We start from the raw sequence: 20,853 nt of genomic DNA on the forward strand, positions 1-20,853 counted from the left end.
AATTCTAAGAACTTATAAGTACCATCTATATACTTTACACAAGAAGATCAGGGACCAAATCAAGAGCATTAAAAGCTAAAATGTTCAAGTTTAGAGACACCTGAAGGGTTTTAAGCAAAACCTGTGTGATCACATTGGTAATTAAGCAAAACATAAACCGAGGGCAGTAGGCTGAGAGAACATTGTGAAATGCTGCTGCACTACTACTGGGGAACAAAAGTAGAGAGTAATCCAAGGTAACGGCAGTTCAGAGACAGGAAAAAGGCCAAGTTCAAGGGACGTGATGACTAATTAGATCTGAAAAATAAAAATGAGCCAACAGTCCACAATGACTCTTAAGTACCAGTAAGTGATAATGGTGATAGCACTCATGGAAACAGGAATCACAGTTGAGAGCTATCAGTATTTGATTTCCATGTGCAGGTAACTGTGCTTGGTAATAGCTCAATATGGTAAATATTACTGTCCTTTTACATATAAGCAAACAGAAGAAATAAAGTAATTTGCTTGGTTATCTAAGAGATGGCAGAATCAGGATTCAAACTCCTTGTCTGACATTATAATAGAAATCACTTCCATTATAGCCTTTCCAAGTCCTATAGGATGCAGGATGCCCAAAGTACTGAATCCAATGGGATGAGCCTTAAACTCAGGGAAAAGCAAAAAAGGAAAACAAAATGAACAAACAAACAAAAAAACAGGTCCGGAGACAGAAATCTCAAACTCAGAAGCAAGTTAGAGTAAGTAAACTTGCAAACTCAAAAAGACTTTGTGTTGGCCTATATTTTGGCTAAATTTTTTAACTAATTGCTCCTATTTAGGAATGTGGAAATTCCACATTAAAAAGTCTAAATTTCTAACTTCTCTTGAGAAACTGAACACCTATCACACTAGCTATTACATTCTGAGACAGCAGCAATTTGGCTGGAGCTTTGGAAAGGACATAGATACTTAACCAATCAGTTCCCATTGTGCTTCACTATGTCACTTGTTTTATCACTCACTATGTTACCCACCTGGTTCCTGTAAGTATTTAATTTACCACTTCTGATATGGAAACTGGACATAGCCAAGGAACAAAAATGATACCACCCAAGGGAATTTTCAGCATGATCAAGAGAAGAGGACCTCCCAGGTACCAGTGGCTCACACCTGTAATCCTAGTTACTTGGGAGGCTGAGATCGGGACTATCTAAGGCCAACCCAGGCAAAATAGTCTGCAAGCCCTCATCTCCAAAATAACCAAAGCAAAATGGACTGAAGGTGTGGATCAAATGGTAGAGCCACAGCTTTGCAAGCACAAAAGCCTTGAGTTCAAACCCCAGTCCCCCCAGAGAGAGAGAGAGAGTGAGAGTGAGAGTGAGAGAGAGAGAGAGAGAGAGAGAGAGAGAGAGAGAAGAGGACCAAAGATTAAACCTTCAGGAACAGTACCATTTAAAGGACTGACAAAAGTAAGAGCACAAAAGACAAACTTAGAAAATGAAGATATATTAGAAACCAGTAAAAAGAAATTAAAAGGAAAAGGTCAAACTAATCTACAGGTCATTTAAACTAAGTCTAGAAAAGGACTTTTTTTTATTGCCACATTACTAAATGTGGCAATAAATCTTGACAAGATGACTCTTAATAAAAGTTTGGTTGGGCAGGACAGAAAAGAGACAGCATGTTAATGACATTAAATATTCATAAAACTTACACTCCAAAGACAGGCACATAACCTATCTGAGAAAAATATCTACTTTTAAAAAGTTGATTATTCCAATAGCTCATTCAATATATAACTGTTTTCTATTACAAAAAGATACTGAAGACCGTGAAAAAAGAAAAAGAAAAGAATTCTGCCTAAACACCCTCAAGCAGTAGTAATCAGTGTTGATAAGCTACTAAAATACAGTAGAGAAATATGGGTACATAGGACACACAGGAAATGTACTTCAGAGGAAGATTCAGGTGAAGAGCTACAGAAACACTTGCATTTTTTTCAAAGTATCTTAAAAAGATAAAACACTCATTACCCAGTAATTGTGAGGGAGAAAAACCTACTCTACGTGCAGTCTCCAACTTTTAAAATGAAAAAGTTAGGTGGAGGCACATTATAATTAGAACAGCACAAACTTTTTTTTTTAAACACAAACTTTTGAGACAAAATTAAGTCCAAATTCTGATTTTTCCAACTATGTAATCTTAATCAAAATTATTTACTGTTTCTGAGCCTCCATATTATTATCTAGAAAACAAAAATAATAGCTACTGAATTTGAGAATATCTATTTATAAAGGTTTTAGCAATGCTTATCCCACAGTGAATTTCAATAAAATGGTAGTAGCTATAGTTATTTTGGTATTTTAAGCTCTAATCAAAAATTTATATGTAAGTCAACTCAAGTACATGTCAAGTCGTTTAATGCCACTATTACACTTTGAAAGTTGCAATTGCTATGACCATATGCAGTAATGTATCATGAAAATATCATATTGAAAAGCAAAACTGTGGTGACTGAGGACCTTCAATCCTGAAAAATAACTTGTTTTGATAGCACATTAATATATACTCAAATAGAAAGTGTCACAGCTACACATGCAATCTAGTGATCACCCTTTGAAACTGTATGTGGCACTCCAGTTTCTGCTACAAAATACAACAAATTAAAATTCCAAGCAAGTAGCTTAAAATCCTACATCTTTCTTTTTAAATGAAGATCACTGATTTTTTCATATCCTTTACAATTCAGGTATGACTGATACAGCATGGACACTTTACTAAGACTTCTAGATCATTCTTCACAAGAAAATTGCTGCTCTTAAAATTGTTCTTGTATCTGCTTTCTATTTAACTTCTATTTCCATCTTTTACAAGTAGTATACTTTTCAAATCAAATCAAATTAACATTCATTGAGTTAAGTAGAACTAAATTCTATAACCTACTAGCTCTAAGAAAATACTCTAAATTGCATGTGTTTGGGATAGAGAACAGAAAAATGCAAAATGACAGAAAGAATGGAAATGACATACTGATCCACATTCATTTATCCATCAACCTATCTATCCCTGTATCTCTCCAACCACACTGCAAACAAATAGTAAGTAGCTACTAAGAAATGGCAATTTGCGAGGAGCAGGGAGTAAAATATGGAAAAAAACAAACAAGATAAAATCTCTGCTCTCCAGGAATTTACAATTTAATTGGGAAGGGAAACATTAAACTACATGAATATAAGTTCCAACACATACTATGATAGAAGAGAAAACGGTTCTATGACAGTGAAAAATTAGGAAGAAAGACCTGTCTAAAAGAAGTGCTATACAATATAAGCCAAGATCTAAAGGTTAAATAGGTGTTAACCAGACAAATAAATAAATGGAACCTTACTTATAAAACCTTTCAATGATGAAATACCAAGTCGGTAGTACACCTAATGCACAGTGGAGAGAGTGGTAGAAAGCAAGGTTGGAGAGGAGGAAGAAGCAAATCTCACAGAACCTTGTCAGCAATGTAGAGGTGCTTAGAATTTATTCTAGAATTAATAAGACAACAAATGTAAACAGCATGACTTTTTAAAAGATAATCCTTCTGACTGTTATGTAGCATATTGGACTGAAAGGAGAATAGGTAGAAATGAAACAGCTTTTAGAAGACTAATTCCACAAATGAGATGAAAACTTATGCCCTTCTATAGACTAACATGTAAAAAGATGAATCTGGTTACTTGAACACAAGCACTGCAATGGACAGTTGATCTGACTAAAAACCTAATGACAAAGGGAACAACCCTTCTCATTAAAAAAAGAGGAGCCTTCAATATCTGACCTTGAAATAGGACCCACGATAATCATGTAAACCTTTAAGAAAAGAAAATGGTAGAGGAATCAATGTCAGACATGGCAGAAGAAAAAGCAAGAGAGATGCAGCAGAAAAGTAACAGAAAATAAAAAAAGAAAAGATGTATTGTTTTAAGCTGCTTAATTTATGGTAACTTGCCATGGCATTAATATTAAACTAATGTATTTGCAGTGCCAGAAAGTAAGAAAGTATGGGAAAGAGCAATAGAGGGGCAATTTTGATCAGAGTACATTATATGCTTGTGTGGAACTATCAAAATGAAATCCCTGTGTAAATTAATATATGCTAATAAGGAGGGGAGGGGAAGGAGAAGAGAGGGGAGAGAGGAAGGAAGGAAGAGAAAGGAGGGATGGGAATGTAGCTCGGGTTAGAGTGCATGCCTACCATGCACAAGGTGCTGGATTCAATCTTCATCATTTGGGAGGAAAAAAGCTCTAGAAAGTAAGAAAGCACACAGTTGTTTGAAAAGGGAGTCCTCAGAACTTTACTCTGCTCAGGAAAAAAGATCTTCTGCAGAAAAAAAAAATCTGTCTCTCTTAGAACAGGAAGTGATTATAAATGAAAATGGAAGAAACGAGCATAAAAAACAAAAAAAGGATGAACCAATTCAGGTTATAATACATATATATTCATAGAAATGTCACAATCAAACACCGTGTATAGCTCTCTTAAACAAACATGTCATATTTTTTTTATTTTACAAAAACAGAAAACAGGAAGGCAAAACAGGTCCTGTCTTGGGGGGGGGGGTTACCTATGGGAGGGTGGAGAATATAAGAAAAGAAAGGCTGAATATGCTGGAAATATTATATACACATGTAGGTAAATGGAAAAATGAGACCCGATGATAACTATTCAATAGTTTATCTTGAGATAAAGAATGATGAAGGGGATGAATTCAATTATGATATATTGTAAGAATTTTTGTTAATGTCACAATGTACCCTCAGTACAACAATAATAAAAATAAATTAAAAAAAAAAACAAGGAGAAACTTCTCATGAAGTACGTATTTAGTTAGCTTATGGCAACAAGCCAGAAAAATTAATGAAAATCTGATTTTGATTGTTCTGTCTGCATGACGTTGTTTTGAGCCAGTAAACACTCAACCCCTTGTAAACATTCATTCTGTAAGAATCATCTTAAGTGTTGTTTAGTTCATGCGCCATATTGTCTCCTTCACAAAGAAAGCTTAAGAGAGTATGTAGCAGATAGGAGGTACTGTACTACATAGTTGGGGGAAGAATTAATACTGGAATATTTTCCTGATAAACTAAGGGGGGACCACAAACACATACATACTTGACCAAGAATGTTCCAACATTTGTTTGCAATATTGCCTACCCCACTATGCTTTTCCCTGTTCACGTATTTGAGCCAATATAGGTTAATTTTAGGATGTATATGATACACAAAATGGTTCTGAGATTATAATTGTATGCTACAAAATAGAAATGTACATTTCCTACATGATGGAAGGTTTATGGTTGATATAGTTGGTAGAAAATAGTCTAAGATTTTTAAAAGAGAAGGGAGATATAAGGATGTGTACTAAACACTGTTGAAAAATGGGAGGCGGGAGGTAAAAAGATAAGAAAGAGTAATCGAAGGGGTTGAATGGACCAAGTATACCTCCAGTGGGCATACACCAAGATGCCCCTTTCAACATCAACTTAAATATTAATAATGAAAAACAGAACTGTAAAATAGGTACAGTATGTGGGGGGGTACTAGTAAGAGGTGGGAGGGTGAATGGAGGAGATTACGGTGAGGGTATATGGTTGATGGACTTCATATACTTGTATGAAATAGGGCAAAGAAACCTCTTGCAATTGCTCTAAGTGGGAAGGGGAGAGAGTGAGGGGAAGATGATGGGGGCAATGTAACTAATGTACAATATAAGTCTAATTAGAATTGTCACCATGACTCTCCCCCCATGTAATGAATATATCCTAATTTTTTTAAATGTATTTTTAAAAAGGGGGAGGGGGAGAGGAATGGGAGAGGAAGAAGAAAACCAAAGAAGGGCTATTTTTAAAAAGGAACCACAAAGAATTTCAAGAACTGAAAAACACGTTCACTAAAATTCTTTACTCAATAGTCAGGTGAAGCAATTACCCAGGATCTAGAAGAGAGAGATAAAGAAATGGAAAATATAAAACACATGAAGGGACATGAAGTACAAAACTCACACCAAAGCATGTCTAACAAAAATTCCATATGATAGAATGGAAAGAATGAGAAGCCATACTATAAATGCAAAGGCTAAGATTATGTACATGATGAAAGGCATGAATTCTATCAGGAAGCACAAGAATTCCCAAGAACAGTGAAGTCACACTAGACATGTCACAGAAACTAAGAAATGTTCTTAAATAAGTAAGCAGTGGTAGAAGTTGGAGGGGTAGGCACACAAATAGGAATGTAGGAATAAAAGAATTTAAGAATTGTTTTTTTGGGGGGTTCTGTTGTTTGGTGCTATAGTTTTAAGAAGATAGACAATAGAGTATGTTTAGATGCAAAAGCGAGAAAACTAAAATGGCATGATCTGTAAGAAGGCAGAAAAAGATAAAATCCAGAGCACATCTAAGGACAAGCTTTTGACTTCAAGCAGGACTGAATGGAAGGAAAAGAGGATGGATAACATCGAGCAGGTTTTCAAATTTGGCTTTGGAAAGACAAGGAAGATTTTTCCTGGGAGTATGGGGATAGGAAAGGAAGGGAGTTTAAAAAAAAAAAAAAAAACGTTAACACTCCTGGCAAAAAGTAAACTTAAGTGAGTATCATGAATCTATGAAGACACGAATTTGTACTACAGTGTGATTCTTTTTCCTCTAGAAGTACTTATCTCAAAAGAAGCATAAAAACATGGGAGTTAATGAAGGAGAGTACTTCAACTAAGATGAAACACTCCAAAATTAATACCAATCATAAGCTCAAAAGTGAAACATCATGAAATGCTGCTGCACAGTGATTTTTTTTTTCTTTTGCTATTTCTTTAAGGAAACTGAAGGGAAAATGTCAACTAAAATGGAGAACATAATCTTATTAGACATGGCTGCTATTAAAACAATTTGCCTCTCTTTTTAAATAAAAACACAAAAGCAATGACCCCCTGAAATTTTAGAAAATGGAGGCAAAAAGAAGACTACCTTGGAACTCTTAATTTTAATATACCTACAATGATAACTTTGTAGTTACTTGGTACATGGCTGAATGTTCCAACTAGAATTTGAGCACCATAAAAACAAGAGCCATGGATAAGTTGTGTGCTTTGTCATGTATATATTATTTTATGCATACTATACATACAGTTTGGTGTTCTGGGTTTGGTACCTGCTGTAGTTTAAATCTTAATTGTCCTTTGGGAGATTTGCTCCCCAGGGAGACACTATTGGGAGGCAGTAAGAGGTGGGGCCTAGTAGGAGGTCTTTAGGTCAATGCGAGTATGCCCTCAGGGGGAATAATGGAACCCACCCTAGTCCCTTCTTCTTCCTCTCCTAGACCTTCTAGCCATGAGGTAAGAGTGTTTGCTCTGCAATGTGTTCTTGCCATAATGTGCCACCCTACTAATGGCCCCAAAGCAAAAGAGCCAATCAGTTATAGGCTGAAACCTCTAGAACTGTGAACCAAATGACATTTTTTTTTGTAAGTTGATTATATCAAGTATTTGTTATAGTGACAAAAAGCAGACTAACACAGTGTTGTAGAAATACATAACATGTATTTCCAAGTTGATACATAAACTTCCTAAATATCATTTGACAAACCCAGAAGATGCTACAAGAAATGAGCATTATCTTTACATTCCTAGATAAATGTCTCTTGTTTTTGTTGTTCTTGTTTGTTTGGTGGGATTAAGACTTGAACTCAGGGCTTCACACTTGACAAAGCCACACCTCCAGTCTAATAAATGCCTCTGTAAGTCTAGTTTTTTCATATGTACATTTCCTTATGACAAAAATCACTCTTTTCTCTATTAAGTCCTTTTATATCTCTCTCCCTAAGAGGCAGTTCAGTATTAATTATCCAATGATTTAGGATTCTCTTCGTGTCACTAATATTTTTTCTACAATGTCTGTGTGAGGATTTTTTCCTTCAATCTTTTCTGTTTGGCACTCTATGGGCCACTTCAATCTAAGATTTCTGTTTGTCTGCCTCATTCTATATATAAAGGAATATTATTTATTTGAATTATTCCCTCTTCTCCATTTATTTCCTCCCCTCCATTTTTATTTCTTTCACTAGCTGGGGCTCATGTATCTGGGTTCTATTTCTATCTTCCATTGTATTTTATACACAAATGAACACATGAAGGACTTCCTTCATCTGATTTGCCATTACTTTGTTTCTTAGCTGCATGCAGTGTATTATTCATCCTACTTATTCTGTTCTTTACTTCAACTCTTTATTCACTGAACTCAGGGCCTCGCACTTGCTAGGCACTCTACCACTTGAGCCATGCTCCAGTCTAAGTCTTCCCTATTTTAAAATACACCTGATACCACAGGGAGCAGTAGCGCATGCCTGCAGTCTCAGTGCTTGTGAGGCTGAAGCAGGAGTATAACTTGAGCCCAGGAGTTCAAAACCGGCCTGGGAAACACAGTGAAACCTGACAGATAGACAGACAGACAGATAGATATAAATGAATAAATACCTGATGCAATTTCTTTCTTAGTCATGACCAATTTCAAAGTTTCTGTTATGATCTCTACATGTATTAACTATAATTCCCTCAAGTTCTATTAATTTGTATGCTAAATATCTTCTTAGTAAATGAACACTTCTCCTCACCAGCTACCATTCAAATCAATCGCAACTACAATCAGGTTTTCCTGGGTAGTCAGTCTGGCTTCCACTATCCTCACTGAGGACCCCTGACTATATTGTAACAAAAACTTATTTGATTTTTCTGTTCTAGCATTAGCTCTTTTCCATTTTTTATATGCAATCACCAGGTGAGCCTTCCTAAAGAACGGGATTTACTATCTTTCCCCCAACTTAAATATCAGCTGTCTTTGCCTTCTTGGCCTAAAAGCTAAGGCTGCTGTTTTTCATGTTTCATGTCAAATATCATTATCTCTGTCACTATCCCTTATCGCAGCCTGTGTGTACTTCTTTGTGACTGCATGTGATATTTTGTGTACCTGAGATTGAGAGTCTGGCTCTGAACTCCATCTCCAAGTAGTTAAATTATATAAATAAGATATCTTCTGAATATCTTATTTCTTCAGTTGAAAGTAACTATCCCTAATTTTAAACTCCTTTTACTGTAGATCATAAAAGAAGCTATATTTCTTAAAATTGCTACTAATACACATTTCTCTTCCTTGTATGCAGTGCATACTTATTTCTCCAAAGCAACTAACAAGGATCTTACCTCTAGAAAGAAGTTAATAAATACTTGTCAAATGGAAAAAGCTAAGACAATCTTAATAAGGAAGGCTCCATATAGCCAATTCCCACAGCCTGCAAGTTCAGTGTTGTCACCATGTGAAAACTAAGGACTTTGGGGAAAGGGCTAGGGCAGGTGCATAATTAGTTGGCATTTTCTATTTCAGAACACATGCGCTCACTCCCAACTAATCCAGAAGTATTCGAGAGGTAAATTAAAGATTTAGAGACTTATTATACATAATACCACTAGTCTCAGATTCTTCCCTCCCTCAACACAAACGCAGAAAGCAGAATTAATAATCAAAGACCTAGGCACATAACCCCTTACAAATGAAGTTTTAGAAATTCTAAAACCCATCTTTGTCTTAAAACAATATGACAAATCCAAACAAATGTAACAACAAGAATGTCAATAATATAGTTCATCCCACCTTCCATCCAAAATTGTGGATAAATCCTTTCAGGCATCATTTTTGCAACTACAAATCTCTACTTTATATGGAAAGGTTTCCAAGCTACCATAGGATTAATTTAACATTATTACCTCTGGAAAATCATGCTTGAATTTGGTACATACCTATGAATTTAAGTTCCTGCTTTGTTAGTGTAGAACTGTCATCTCTGTCTAAAGAAAAGACAAACTTTTAATTTTGGACTTGTTTTTACCACCAGTTCCTAAAAACTATCATGACTGAGAAGTTAAGACATTGGGGGAGAGGGGGAGTGATCAATAGAGTACAAGTGAAAAAAAAAAAACTAAGTAAATTTAAAAAGTCACCAAAGTCACCAACAATACTCTAAAGAGATTATTAACGGCATTACAACATAATTAATTAATTTCTATTACTTTCCTCATTGAATAGAAACTTCCAGACATGCATAAATTCATTTTTTATAACAATTAACATGCATTCTAAAAAAAATACTTTTTCTCCCAGTGGCTGACTCACCAACCAAATGTTAGTAATCTAACTGTCTCTGAAACCTATCTTAAAGGAACCACATTGACAAAGTAGTCTGGATTCTTTGAAATGGAAAGTCTACCTTATCTACAGTATATGTCTTATAAATTTATTACCAAGGCTGTATAGTATTGGCCAAATTCTTTCCTACACAGGCTTCATCACAGCCTTGCCCATCGTTTCACAATGTCTCATCAAGTATTATTGTCTCCCTCAAACTTATCTTCTCTGATTCAAGAGAACATTCTAAGGACTGGGATTACTTTCCTTCAGGTAAATCTATGATCTGATTCCAACCTGCTATCACTGTGCTTTGTAACTCCTCCCAATGCCCAAGGCATAACTCTTTTTTCCCCTTCATTATTCTACTAAGTGATTCACAATTTATATACATCAGAACAAACTTGTATACATTACAACAAACTTAGTAGCATTTGTTATATTCTGAGAAGCGACAATTTACTGTAGAAGCATAAAGAAATATGCTATGTAAACCGGGAGGGAGGGAGGGAAGGAAAGAAGGAAGAATGGGAGATAGATACACTATGTAAGCATAGTTCTTATTGTTTACAGTGACAACTAGTCCCACCAGTAATATCTCATTATACACAGTGAACCTCAAATGACACAAACCAGTTATTGACTGGGGATTACTCTTCTGTCTTCTTGGATTCCTACCAAGTTAAAGCTTTTTTTTTGTAAGTGGTACTGGAGTTTGAACTTAGGGCCTACACTTAAAGCCACTCCACCAGCCCTTTCTTGTGAAGATTTTTTTGATTTTTATCCCAAGATGGAGTATAGCATCTTATGAACTGTTTATACGGGCTGGCTTTGAACAATGGTCCTCCTGATTTCTGCCTCCTGAGTAGCTAGGATTACCGGTGTGAGCCACCATTACCCAGCTTCACTTAGAAGCTCTTTTGAGGTCTGGGGACATGGTTAGGTAGGGTGCCTACCTAGCAAGTGCAAGGCTCTGAGTTCAAATCCCAGGACTGCCAAAAATTAATAATTTCTTGAAATGAAAAGTGGAAAGGAGAATTATGGAGAGGGTGAATTCAACTATGACATATTTTAAGAACTTTTGTAAATGTCACAATGTGCCTCCAGTATAAAAATAATAATTTTTTAAAAGAAGTAAGAAATGACACATGTAAAAAGAAAAAAAAAATCCAGATTCCTATAAATTACCCTGGTGATCCTGAGAATAATATTCTTGATAGAGACTGTTCACTTCTAAAAATCAATAAGCATTCACATATATCCTTATTCTATAGCAGGTATATATGAATTAATTAGTCAATATTACTTTGCCTCCTCCATCAAATAAATGAGGCTTGTTTAATTAATATAGCCATGACAAACTGTGTCATAATTAAAAGGATTTTTAATGTACAACACAAAAATTCAATTAAAAATATACTCCTATGAAAATAAACCTTAAGTTCTTTTTCTTTCTTTATTTATTTTTACTTTGGTGGGACTAAGGTTTGAATTCAGGACTCAGGGCTTTGTACTTGCAAAGCAGGTGCTCTACTGCTTAAGTCATACCTTCAGTTCATTTTGCTCTGGTTATTTTCGAGATGAGGTCTTGCAAACTATCTACCCCTGCTGGCCTTGAACCTTGATCCTCCCGATCTTAGCCTCCTGAATAGCTAGCATAATAGGCATGAGCCACAGGCACCCAACTTAAATTCTTCAGCTACCCCCTCTAATCCTACTTCAAACTTATGGTAAAAGTGAGAAAAGTCAAGACAAATAAATGTAAACAATTCTATAAGAGCCACAAAGAACTAAGTTACTAAACTGAAACAAGCCTGCCTAATGCAAAAAGCTTAATTTCCAAACAAAATGAACATATTGCCAAGAATATATGAAACTTCATCATACAGAATTTATCCCACTAGGACTATTTGATCTTTGAGATCAGTATGTTATTTTTCTAAAAGTAGCTTTCTTTGTATTTATGCTTTGAAAATACCTAAAGACACCTATTTCCAAAGTGTCTGAAGTATTTTACACAAACCCAAAAGAGTAACTACCATTGAATCCTAGATCCTTACTGAGAAATATTAAATGATGATGCCTACTTAAAAGTCAATGTCTACTTAAAAGTCAATGAGTATTAATATATAATAATTCCTTGGTTCTTATACTTCCATTGACTTTTCCCAGAACAAGTTTCAGTGCAGGAATAAAATTTCATTTTATGTGAGATATTTTATAATACATCAGATGCTAGAAAATAAATGATGACAATAATCCAGTCTCTCCTAGGACAGAGTCTTAACTTTCTAATGGAAGAAATACTTCTTAAAGTTTCAAAATGTGAGCTAAATCTAAGACAGGTATCAGAGAAACAAGTAATTGTCTGGAGGAAAAACAGACTGGACAAATATTAGAACACTATGTATAAAGAATACTACGGTGTTAAAAACAGAGTGTTAATAATTCTACCAAAATGAGTAAAAATAAATAAACAAACAAACAAACTTTGCAGGATATAAAGCTGTGTTTAGTTTTATAGACTACTTTTACTAGATTCAAAAAAGTTAGGAAGCCACACCAGCAGAAACAACCAAAATCTAAATCACACATTTTACAGAAATAGTTCAGCTTATTAGGAAATTATATGTAGCTTTCACTGATACAGCATAAAGTTAGAGAGAACAGATGAAGACTGAATAATCAGATAAGAACCAGGTTATGAAAAACTTCATAAGCCATCCTAAGGACTAAGACTTCTACCCCATAAGTACCAAAAAAACTCTTTAAAATAATATGACATCTTATTTGTATTTGACGTAGATCATCAATTCTGGTCTACCCCTATCTAGAGAAGGGTCTACATAATGGAATGAAGATGAGGAGGCTGCTGAAACAGTTCAGGTGACAAATTATGCTGAAAGCAGGCAAGCAGAGGAAGTGGAAGTTTAATCAGGGAAAAAAGAAAAGAAAAGGTAAGTTGGGGGCTGGGGGCTCACACAAGCTATCCTAGCTACTTGGAAGGCTAAAATCAGGAGGGTCACATTCTGACACAAGCTGGACAAAAAGTTAATGAGACCCCATCTCAACCAGTAGCTGGGTGAGGTTGTGTATGCCTATCATTCCAAGCTATGCAGGAGACTAATATCAGGAAGACTGTAGTTCCAGGCCAACCCAGGCAAAAAAGAAGTGAGAGACCTCCTCCACCCCCAACCCCATCCCCATCTCAACAGAAAAAGGCTGGGTGTGGTGGTGCATGACTGTTATCCATGCTATGGAGGAAAGCATAAAATAGGATGACAGTCCAGTCCAACATGGGCAAAAATTGAGACACTATCTCCAAAATAATCAGAGCACAAAAGGCTGGAAGCATGGCTCAACTGGTAAAGTCCGTACCTAACAATCATGAATCACCCTAGTAACACCAAAAGGAAAAAAAGAAATAGGAAAAAACTTAAAAAAAAAAAAAAAAAAAAACTAAGAAAATGAGAGGGGAGAGTTCGGTTAACTTCCTACAGTAAAGTCTGGTTTAGGTGAATGCTTACACACAGACAAAAGGATCACAAAAGAAGCAGGCTTAGAGTGGGAAGGTAAGAAGTGAAGTTTATGAAAACGGCTTTTGGAAATGAACCTGGTATTTAGGAGAAAAGCCTAAACAGGAAGCATGAGTTTGGGGAAGCTAATGAATACAGGGGACAGTTGAAATTGTATTTTCAAGGTTCTCTAATGCAGTATATATGGGATGAAAAGTAAAACTGTAGGTGAAAAATACTAGGGAAAAAACAAGGAGCAAGCAAAGAAATCACAGAGATACACAGGCAACTGTTGTGGTGTACACTTGTAATTCAAGCATTCGAGAAACTGAGACAGGAAGATCCTGAGTTTGAGGTTGGCTTGAACTACAAAACACCCTATCTCAAAATAAATAAATATCTTAAATCAATAACCTAGTTTTCCCTTTTAAAGCAAAACAGCACAAATTTCAACAATATAAGTAGAAGATAGGAAATAATAAACATTAGAGCAAATATAAAGAAAATAGGAAAAAGATGAGAAAGAAAATCTTAAGTTAGTCCTTTGAAAAAAGATCAACTCAACTGAAAACCCTTCAGCTAGAATGATCTAAAAAAAAGGAAAGATTGGTAAATACCTAAAATCAAGAATAAAAAGGGGTTATTACTACAATCTTTACCTAAATGAAAAGGATTACAAGAATACGATGAAGAATTCTATGCCAAACAATTAGGTGATGCTGATAAAATGGCCAAATACTGATAAACACACAACTACCAAAACACAAGAAGAAATAGGAACTCTGAGTAGACCTCAGAGTTGATCAACAAATTGATCAAAAGTCAGTAATCGAATTTCCTCAGCCTGATGAAGGGCATCTATGAGAAACCCACAGCTAACATATTTAATAGTGAAAATCTGAAAGCTTCCTCTGTAAGTAAAAGTACATGAGTAATGTGTACTCTCACCATTTCTAGTCAATATTATACTGGAGCTGGGAAGAAGGGGGAAAAAAAGGACTCACTGTTTAATGGCTATCTCATTTCAGTATCCCAAGAAGAAAGGTTCTAGAGAGTGGCTCTAAAACAATGTGAAAATTCTGAAAGCAGCTGAGATCAATGGGTACTAAGAGCCAGGTAATCAGAGCAAAAAGTTCTAGTATGCTATTGCACAGCAGGGTGACTACAGATAACAATAATGTACTTTACATATTAAAAAACCATAAGAAAGGATTTTGAAAGTTGTTACTATAAAGAAATGATAAATGCTTGAAGAGATAGGTATGATTAACCTGACTTAAATATTACATTCCATTATAGGTTAAATTTTATATATCAGCTAAAAAATAAATTTAAATTTTAAAAACTGTATTATGCGTATATTGCCACATTTAAAAAAAAAAAAAAAAAAAGAGGGGCTGGCGGAGTGACTCAAGTGATCAAGAGCCTAGCATGTGTGAGGCCCTGAGTTCAAAAAGAAAAGAAAAAGAAGCTGGGTACCAGTGGCTCATGCCTGTAATCGGGTAGCTACTTGGGAGGCTGAGATAGTACGGCAGTTCGAGGCCAGCCCAGGGCAAAAACCTTTGTGAGACTCTCATTTCAATGAAAAAAATAAATAAAACCCTAAGTATGGTGAGCACCTGTCATCCCAGCAATGCAAGAGGCTGAGATTGGGAAGTATGCAGCTCCCAGCCAGTTTGGGGGTGGGGGAGGAAGAAAAAAAAACTTTTGGGAAACCCATCTCAATGGAAAGAAAACAGGTACACTGGAGAGCATCTATCATCACAACTACAGTGGAAGGCATAAAATAGGATTGTGGTCCAGTCCAGCCTGGGAAAATAGCAAGACTCTATTTCTAAAATAACAGAGCAAAATGGGCTGGACACGTGGGAGAGAAAGAGAAAGAGAAAGAATGAATGATAATGCTAAAACTTGCAAAAAAGGAGCAATCACCCACAGGCCAACTCTTATTCCACTCACTGGATATCAGTCTTCCCTTATCTTTGCAATTAAAAATACATATCCATTACATTTCTTATTTCTACCTTATGTGACTGAGAAAACAACAAGCAACTGACTATACTCTCTGAAACACAATCTTCTGAAACCCAAAATTTTAAAGAAATTTAAAGAATTTAAAGAAAGTTCATGATCGATCCTATGATATTAATTTATTTACCTTTAGGGTAACATTAATCCGTCAAATTAAAACAACTCAGTGCTTGTCAGTGAATAATGAGTGGCATCAAAGAATCTATATGGCAGTTCATTCAAAATTGATCCCCACTTTACTTTCCTTTACCCTAAGTATATCTGAACCTTTAAATTCTAATACATCAAGAATTACAGAGCAAGTATAAATTTATCTATGCAAACTGAAAAAATATTAAACTTCCTCAGCTTTTGTACGACTCTACCAAAGAATGGTAACATGTTTATTCTCAAGAATGCTTTTCCTCTTTTCTATAGACACCTAATGTTCAAGGAGTTCCTTGTTATATAGAGTATTCATTATCTATCCTTGGCAGGTACAGATTGCAAGGGAAGTAAAAATTATAAATAGGGCTGGGCATGTAGCTCAGTGGCACAGAACTTCCCTACCATGCCCAAGACCCTAGTTTTGATCCCCAGCACAGCAGGAAAAAATATATATAAATAAATATATTAATAAAATGATGTCTTACAAGTTTCCCGCCTTGACCACTCCTACCATCAAAGCAACGGGTGCATCTATGCCTGCTCATTGTGTCACTGGTTTCTTGCTTAACTGTCTGGTGAAAACATCTGACAATGTTAATCTGAACACAATGCAAACTGTCTACAAATTCAACTACATTGACAAAATATGAAAAGTTTCATAAAGATAATGTACTCAAAAACTGGAAGCACATAAATAGTCCTGAACAAATAAATGAGTTAGATCAGTTAGTAAGTGAAAAGGAAATCCACCAAAAATGTCACTAGATTTAACAGAAATTTCTGGACATCATAGACTAAGCAAGGTTCTCACATATTATTGCAAAAAAATTATTATAATTACACTGTAAAAGTGAAAGTAGAGGGTTGGAGGTGTGGCTCAGCATGAAGCTCTGAGTTTAAACTCTAGTAGGGCTTTAAAAAAAATAGAAAGAAATGAAAAGTGAAAATGGCACTTGTCTTACATGCAGATTCATAATCCACACCAGAAGATGCAACTCCACTGTAAAACCTGACCCCAAAACAGATGCAATTTAAAACTCTGCTTTCCATTTGTTCACTATATAAAATGTATGGGATAAAATAGTAAGTGTTCAAATAAAAAATAAAATTCAATTCCAAGTTGTGGTTAAAAGCAGCAAACTCCTAATGTAGGTTACTAATTACTAACTGCATTAGCAAGAGATCTCAAAAGAACCAGAAAAACTATTTACAAAAGTCAAAGACTTTCAGAAACTTAGAACACTATTACCATCCCACCTCACAAAGAAACAATAAAAGCCAAATTGATAAACTAACTACACTGACCTATCATGCTCCTATGGGCAATCTATAAAGTTTTCACTACTGTACTGAACAAGTGACTCCCTCCAGCACTGGATTCCATCTAGTCAATAGAACATGCTACCAAAGGCACCCTTTGCAATAAATAAACCATGAGAAAAGATCTAATAAAACTTACCATTGTGTATTGCATTCAGCAACTCTGAGAAAGCTTTTAAGTGAGGAAAAAAGGACTTAAGGTTAAGATCATTCACAAACACAAAAGAAATACATAGACACAGACTATCAGTGTAATAAAATTCCACTAAGTCTATCATGTATTATTGTTTGAATCAGTAAAACTGCTATCTTCCCTCATTTTTCACATAGTATAAACTTCTAAATATTGCGTTTCACTTTTACTACCTAGTAAACTGAAATATATTAGATATATTGTCATAATTATGATAATTTCCTTAGCATAACAGTATTTTTAAATCACTTTTAAAAAGACATTTAGCAATCTATTCAATGTCTGGTAAAAGTGAGTCTCTATGGGATGTAATTCTGTATAGGTAAAGGTACCTCACAGCACATTATCTTTGAACCCATTAAACATTCTCACTTTCTAGAATTTAGCATAAGTGGCAACACACATAGAGATTTAAGCAAGAAAGGTATCTAATGCCAATAAACATGCTGAAAAATGATAACACTATTAAGACTAGTGGAAACCAAAATACTATAAATACTATTTTGTCAAGGAGCAGAGTTAAAGCGGAATGGAAAAATACAAGTTAGAATAAATTAAAATATATTGCCCTCATGTGGACACTAGGAATTAGATCTCCCATTCTGAAATTATTCCATTTAAGAAAAAATAGTATCTTTTAAAATAAATATAATCCCCTGGAAAGTAAAAATATCTTAGAATATTTTATATTAGAGTGTTATATACCATATGTAGGTTTTTAATATATTATTTTGATAAGGTTTAATTCTAAAGAAAGAGAAGTCTGTTTCTCATTTAATTAACATATGAATTTGAATTAGTAATCTTGAGAGAAATACTGAAATAAAAATGGAAAAGGGGGGGGGTGCAGAGTTCACAATTCTACAATGGAAGCCCTGTATTAAAAGTACAACAACTGAAATTTGCCCACAATCTGACTGTTATACAGATCCTGGACACACACAGACAGAAGAGTAGAACATTAAGGTATCTTTGTAGGAGAAAGAAATCTGCTTAATTAAAAACCAACTGCATTTTGTTTTGTTTTGTTTTTTGCTTTTTTTTTTTTTTTTGGTGGCACTGGAGTTTGAACTCAGGCCAACTGCATTTTGGAAAATAAAATTTAGAGGTTCAAAGGTGGTATAATACATTAGAATAGAAGACTAGAGTAAGAGCCAAAAGGTCTGGGTTACCAACCCAGTGGAACAACTTACTAGTTGTTGGACAAGCTCCATCATGCCGATACTGCATGGAAATTTCTGTTGGGAGGGAGAGAAAGGAAATCAGCAAAGAAGGTGCCAGTGACTCAAGGAAAGAAAAAGAAGTAGACCAGAAATATGGAAGAAATTCACAAAAAAACCCAGCTGAGTAGACCTAACAGAAGTGCAGAAACAAAAATTATAAACTAATAGCTGGGACACTAAGGGTAGGAAAATCCAACATAATGGAATTCTCACAAATTTTAAGGGACAGCACGAGAATGTATATGCACAAAGGATGAGGACACAGAGTTTAGATGGGAACAGGTCGTCAAAAAACATTTGAATACTGTGGTCATTTAGAAATTAAGAATGATAATTACTTAGTTTATGTATGACCAGTAACTTATATAACTGTTTTAAACTATGCTCAGCTCGCTTGGTGAAAACATAATTCTTGTACTCCACCCAAGTGAGGCAAATAAGCAGAGAATGACCTGCTAAAAATAAAAGCTGCCAGAATATGGGAAATAAATTTCTATATGGCATCATAAGGAAAAAAATAACTGATGAAACCAGGACCAAGACCATGGCTCAAAGAATCTGGCTTTACTAGAAAGAACTGCTATTCCCTTGAAGCAAACACTGTAGAGAAGAAAAAAAAAAATTGCAAGTAGAAGGATAGCTAGGAATTCCCTGGATATTACTTAACCAAAAACATTCCCCCCATTTGTACAACAGTCTCCCAGGAAACTATCACTCACACATCTACCGACATTATGTTCTTCCAAAGTCCAGTCTGATGCTGGTCCCACCCTGAGTAACCTGACCTAAGAAGAAAGGCAAAGCAAGGTATACACCAGCCAGCACAGTGGTTTACAATGTAAGCTCTGGGTTAGGTCCTTTCCAGATGACACTCAGAAATGAGACATAGTGGGAAATTCTCTACCTTAATGCCTGATTAACAAATCTAACACAAGTAAGATTTGAAGGGGTAGGGTGGAGGTTAGTGAAGAAACTGAAATAGTACATCATAAGGAAATAACAGCTATTTGGAATGCGGCTGAAAAATAAAGGACATTCATAATAGCAGAAAGACTTTCTCTATGGCAAAAAAAAAAAAAAAAAAAAAAAAGAACTGCGATAAGTCTATTCTGGCCTTTAATCTAGCACTTTTATAGAAAAACAGCCCTAATGTAGGGCCAGCAAATATACCAATCATCAAAGATAAAAACAAAATCAGGGGATTTTCCAGGTATATTCTGGCCTCAGCAGTACTGTAATCACAGTATATACAATTATGAACCTGGGTCATTAAGATACACTTAAATTATGCTAACTGTACTTAACTCCTTAGTTTACAATACTTTATTAGTAACTATTATTTACTGGAGCAGGTACGATGATACACATCTGTAAATCCAGCACTCAAAGTCTGAGGCAGGAGGATCATTGGTTCAAGGCCTGGATTACATAGTGAGACTGTCTCAAAAAAAAAAAAAACGGGGGCGGGGGGGGGAGGGGGCAAAGGGTGTGTTGGACTAATATTTGTATCTTTAGAATTCCATTACTTATGTAATCAGTAACAGAAATATTTTCTAGGGAAAACTCCAATTTATTTTATTAACTAAAAAGATACAATATAGAAATATGCTTAGTAAGAAATCTTTTGATATTTATAAGAGCAGAAATTATAATTTCATAACCTAATTTCAGTAGAAGCCAGAATTTTAACAACTTATCTGTATGAATTTCATCACAGCCAAAGGAAAGGGTGAAGATGATTGAAGTACTTGATACACATGCATAAAAATAATGCAACACATTAAAAACTGTCAAAAAGGGGAGATGATAAAAAATAATAGAAGGGTCAATTTGATCAAAGTACATTACATGCATGTATGGAAATATAACAATGAAATCCCTTTGTACAATTAATATATGCTAATTTTTTAAGGAGAAAAAGAGAACTTTGGCACTGTATCTTGTCTCAGGAATGGTATGGCAGCATATTTCATTTTTTTTTAAATGGGGAACCATTTTTGAAAGAACGTCACATGCCAGCAAAAAAAAAAAAAAATCCAATGCTAAACCATCAACTTCCTGTCATTTCATGAACCTTCTCTCATTCAATAAGAACAAAATGTTTATTTTCTGTATACCTTAAAAAAAAAAAAAAAATGTAGCAGGGGCTGGCAGAGTGGCTCAAGTGATAAAACACCAGCCTGGCAAGCCTGAGACCCTGACTTCAAATTCCAGTACCACTAAT

The 20,853-nt window shown here is 35.1% G+C and overlaps 1 protein-coding gene across 17 annotated transcripts in view; it reads right to left on the reverse strand.

Moving 5' to 3' along the window:
* Mllt10 (MLLT10 histone lysine methyltransferase DOT1L cofactor) overlaps positions 1-20,853 on the reverse strand; it is a 161,783-nt gene that overhangs the window by 29,261 nt on the left and 111,669 nt on the right. For 11 of the 17 annotated variants that reach the window (XM_074056537.1, XM_074056545.1, XM_074056539.1 and 8 more), the window contains 3 exons: positions 18,600-18,644; positions 17,353-17,385; positions 9,816-9,863 (listed from right to left, as the gene is read on the reverse strand). The exons of 1 other annotated variant lie outside the window; for it this stretch is intronic. In XM_074056537.1, coding sequence (XP_073912638.1) covers positions 9,816-9,863; positions 17,353-17,385; positions 18,600-18,644 — 126 coding nt within the window. The remainder of the gene's footprint in view (positions 1-9,815; positions 9,864-17,352; positions 17,386-18,599; positions 18,645-20,853) is intronic. 5 more of the 17 variants (XM_074056547.1, XM_074056541.1, XM_074056534.1 and 2 more) reach the window with 2 other exon arrangements.

Source organism: Castor canadensis, chromosome 15, assembly GCF_047511655.1.
Source record: "Castor canadensis chromosome 15, mCasCan1.hap1v2, whole genome shotgun sequence".
Taxonomy (NCBI): Eukaryota; Metazoa; Chordata; class Mammalia; order Rodentia; family Castoridae; genus Castor; species Castor canadensis.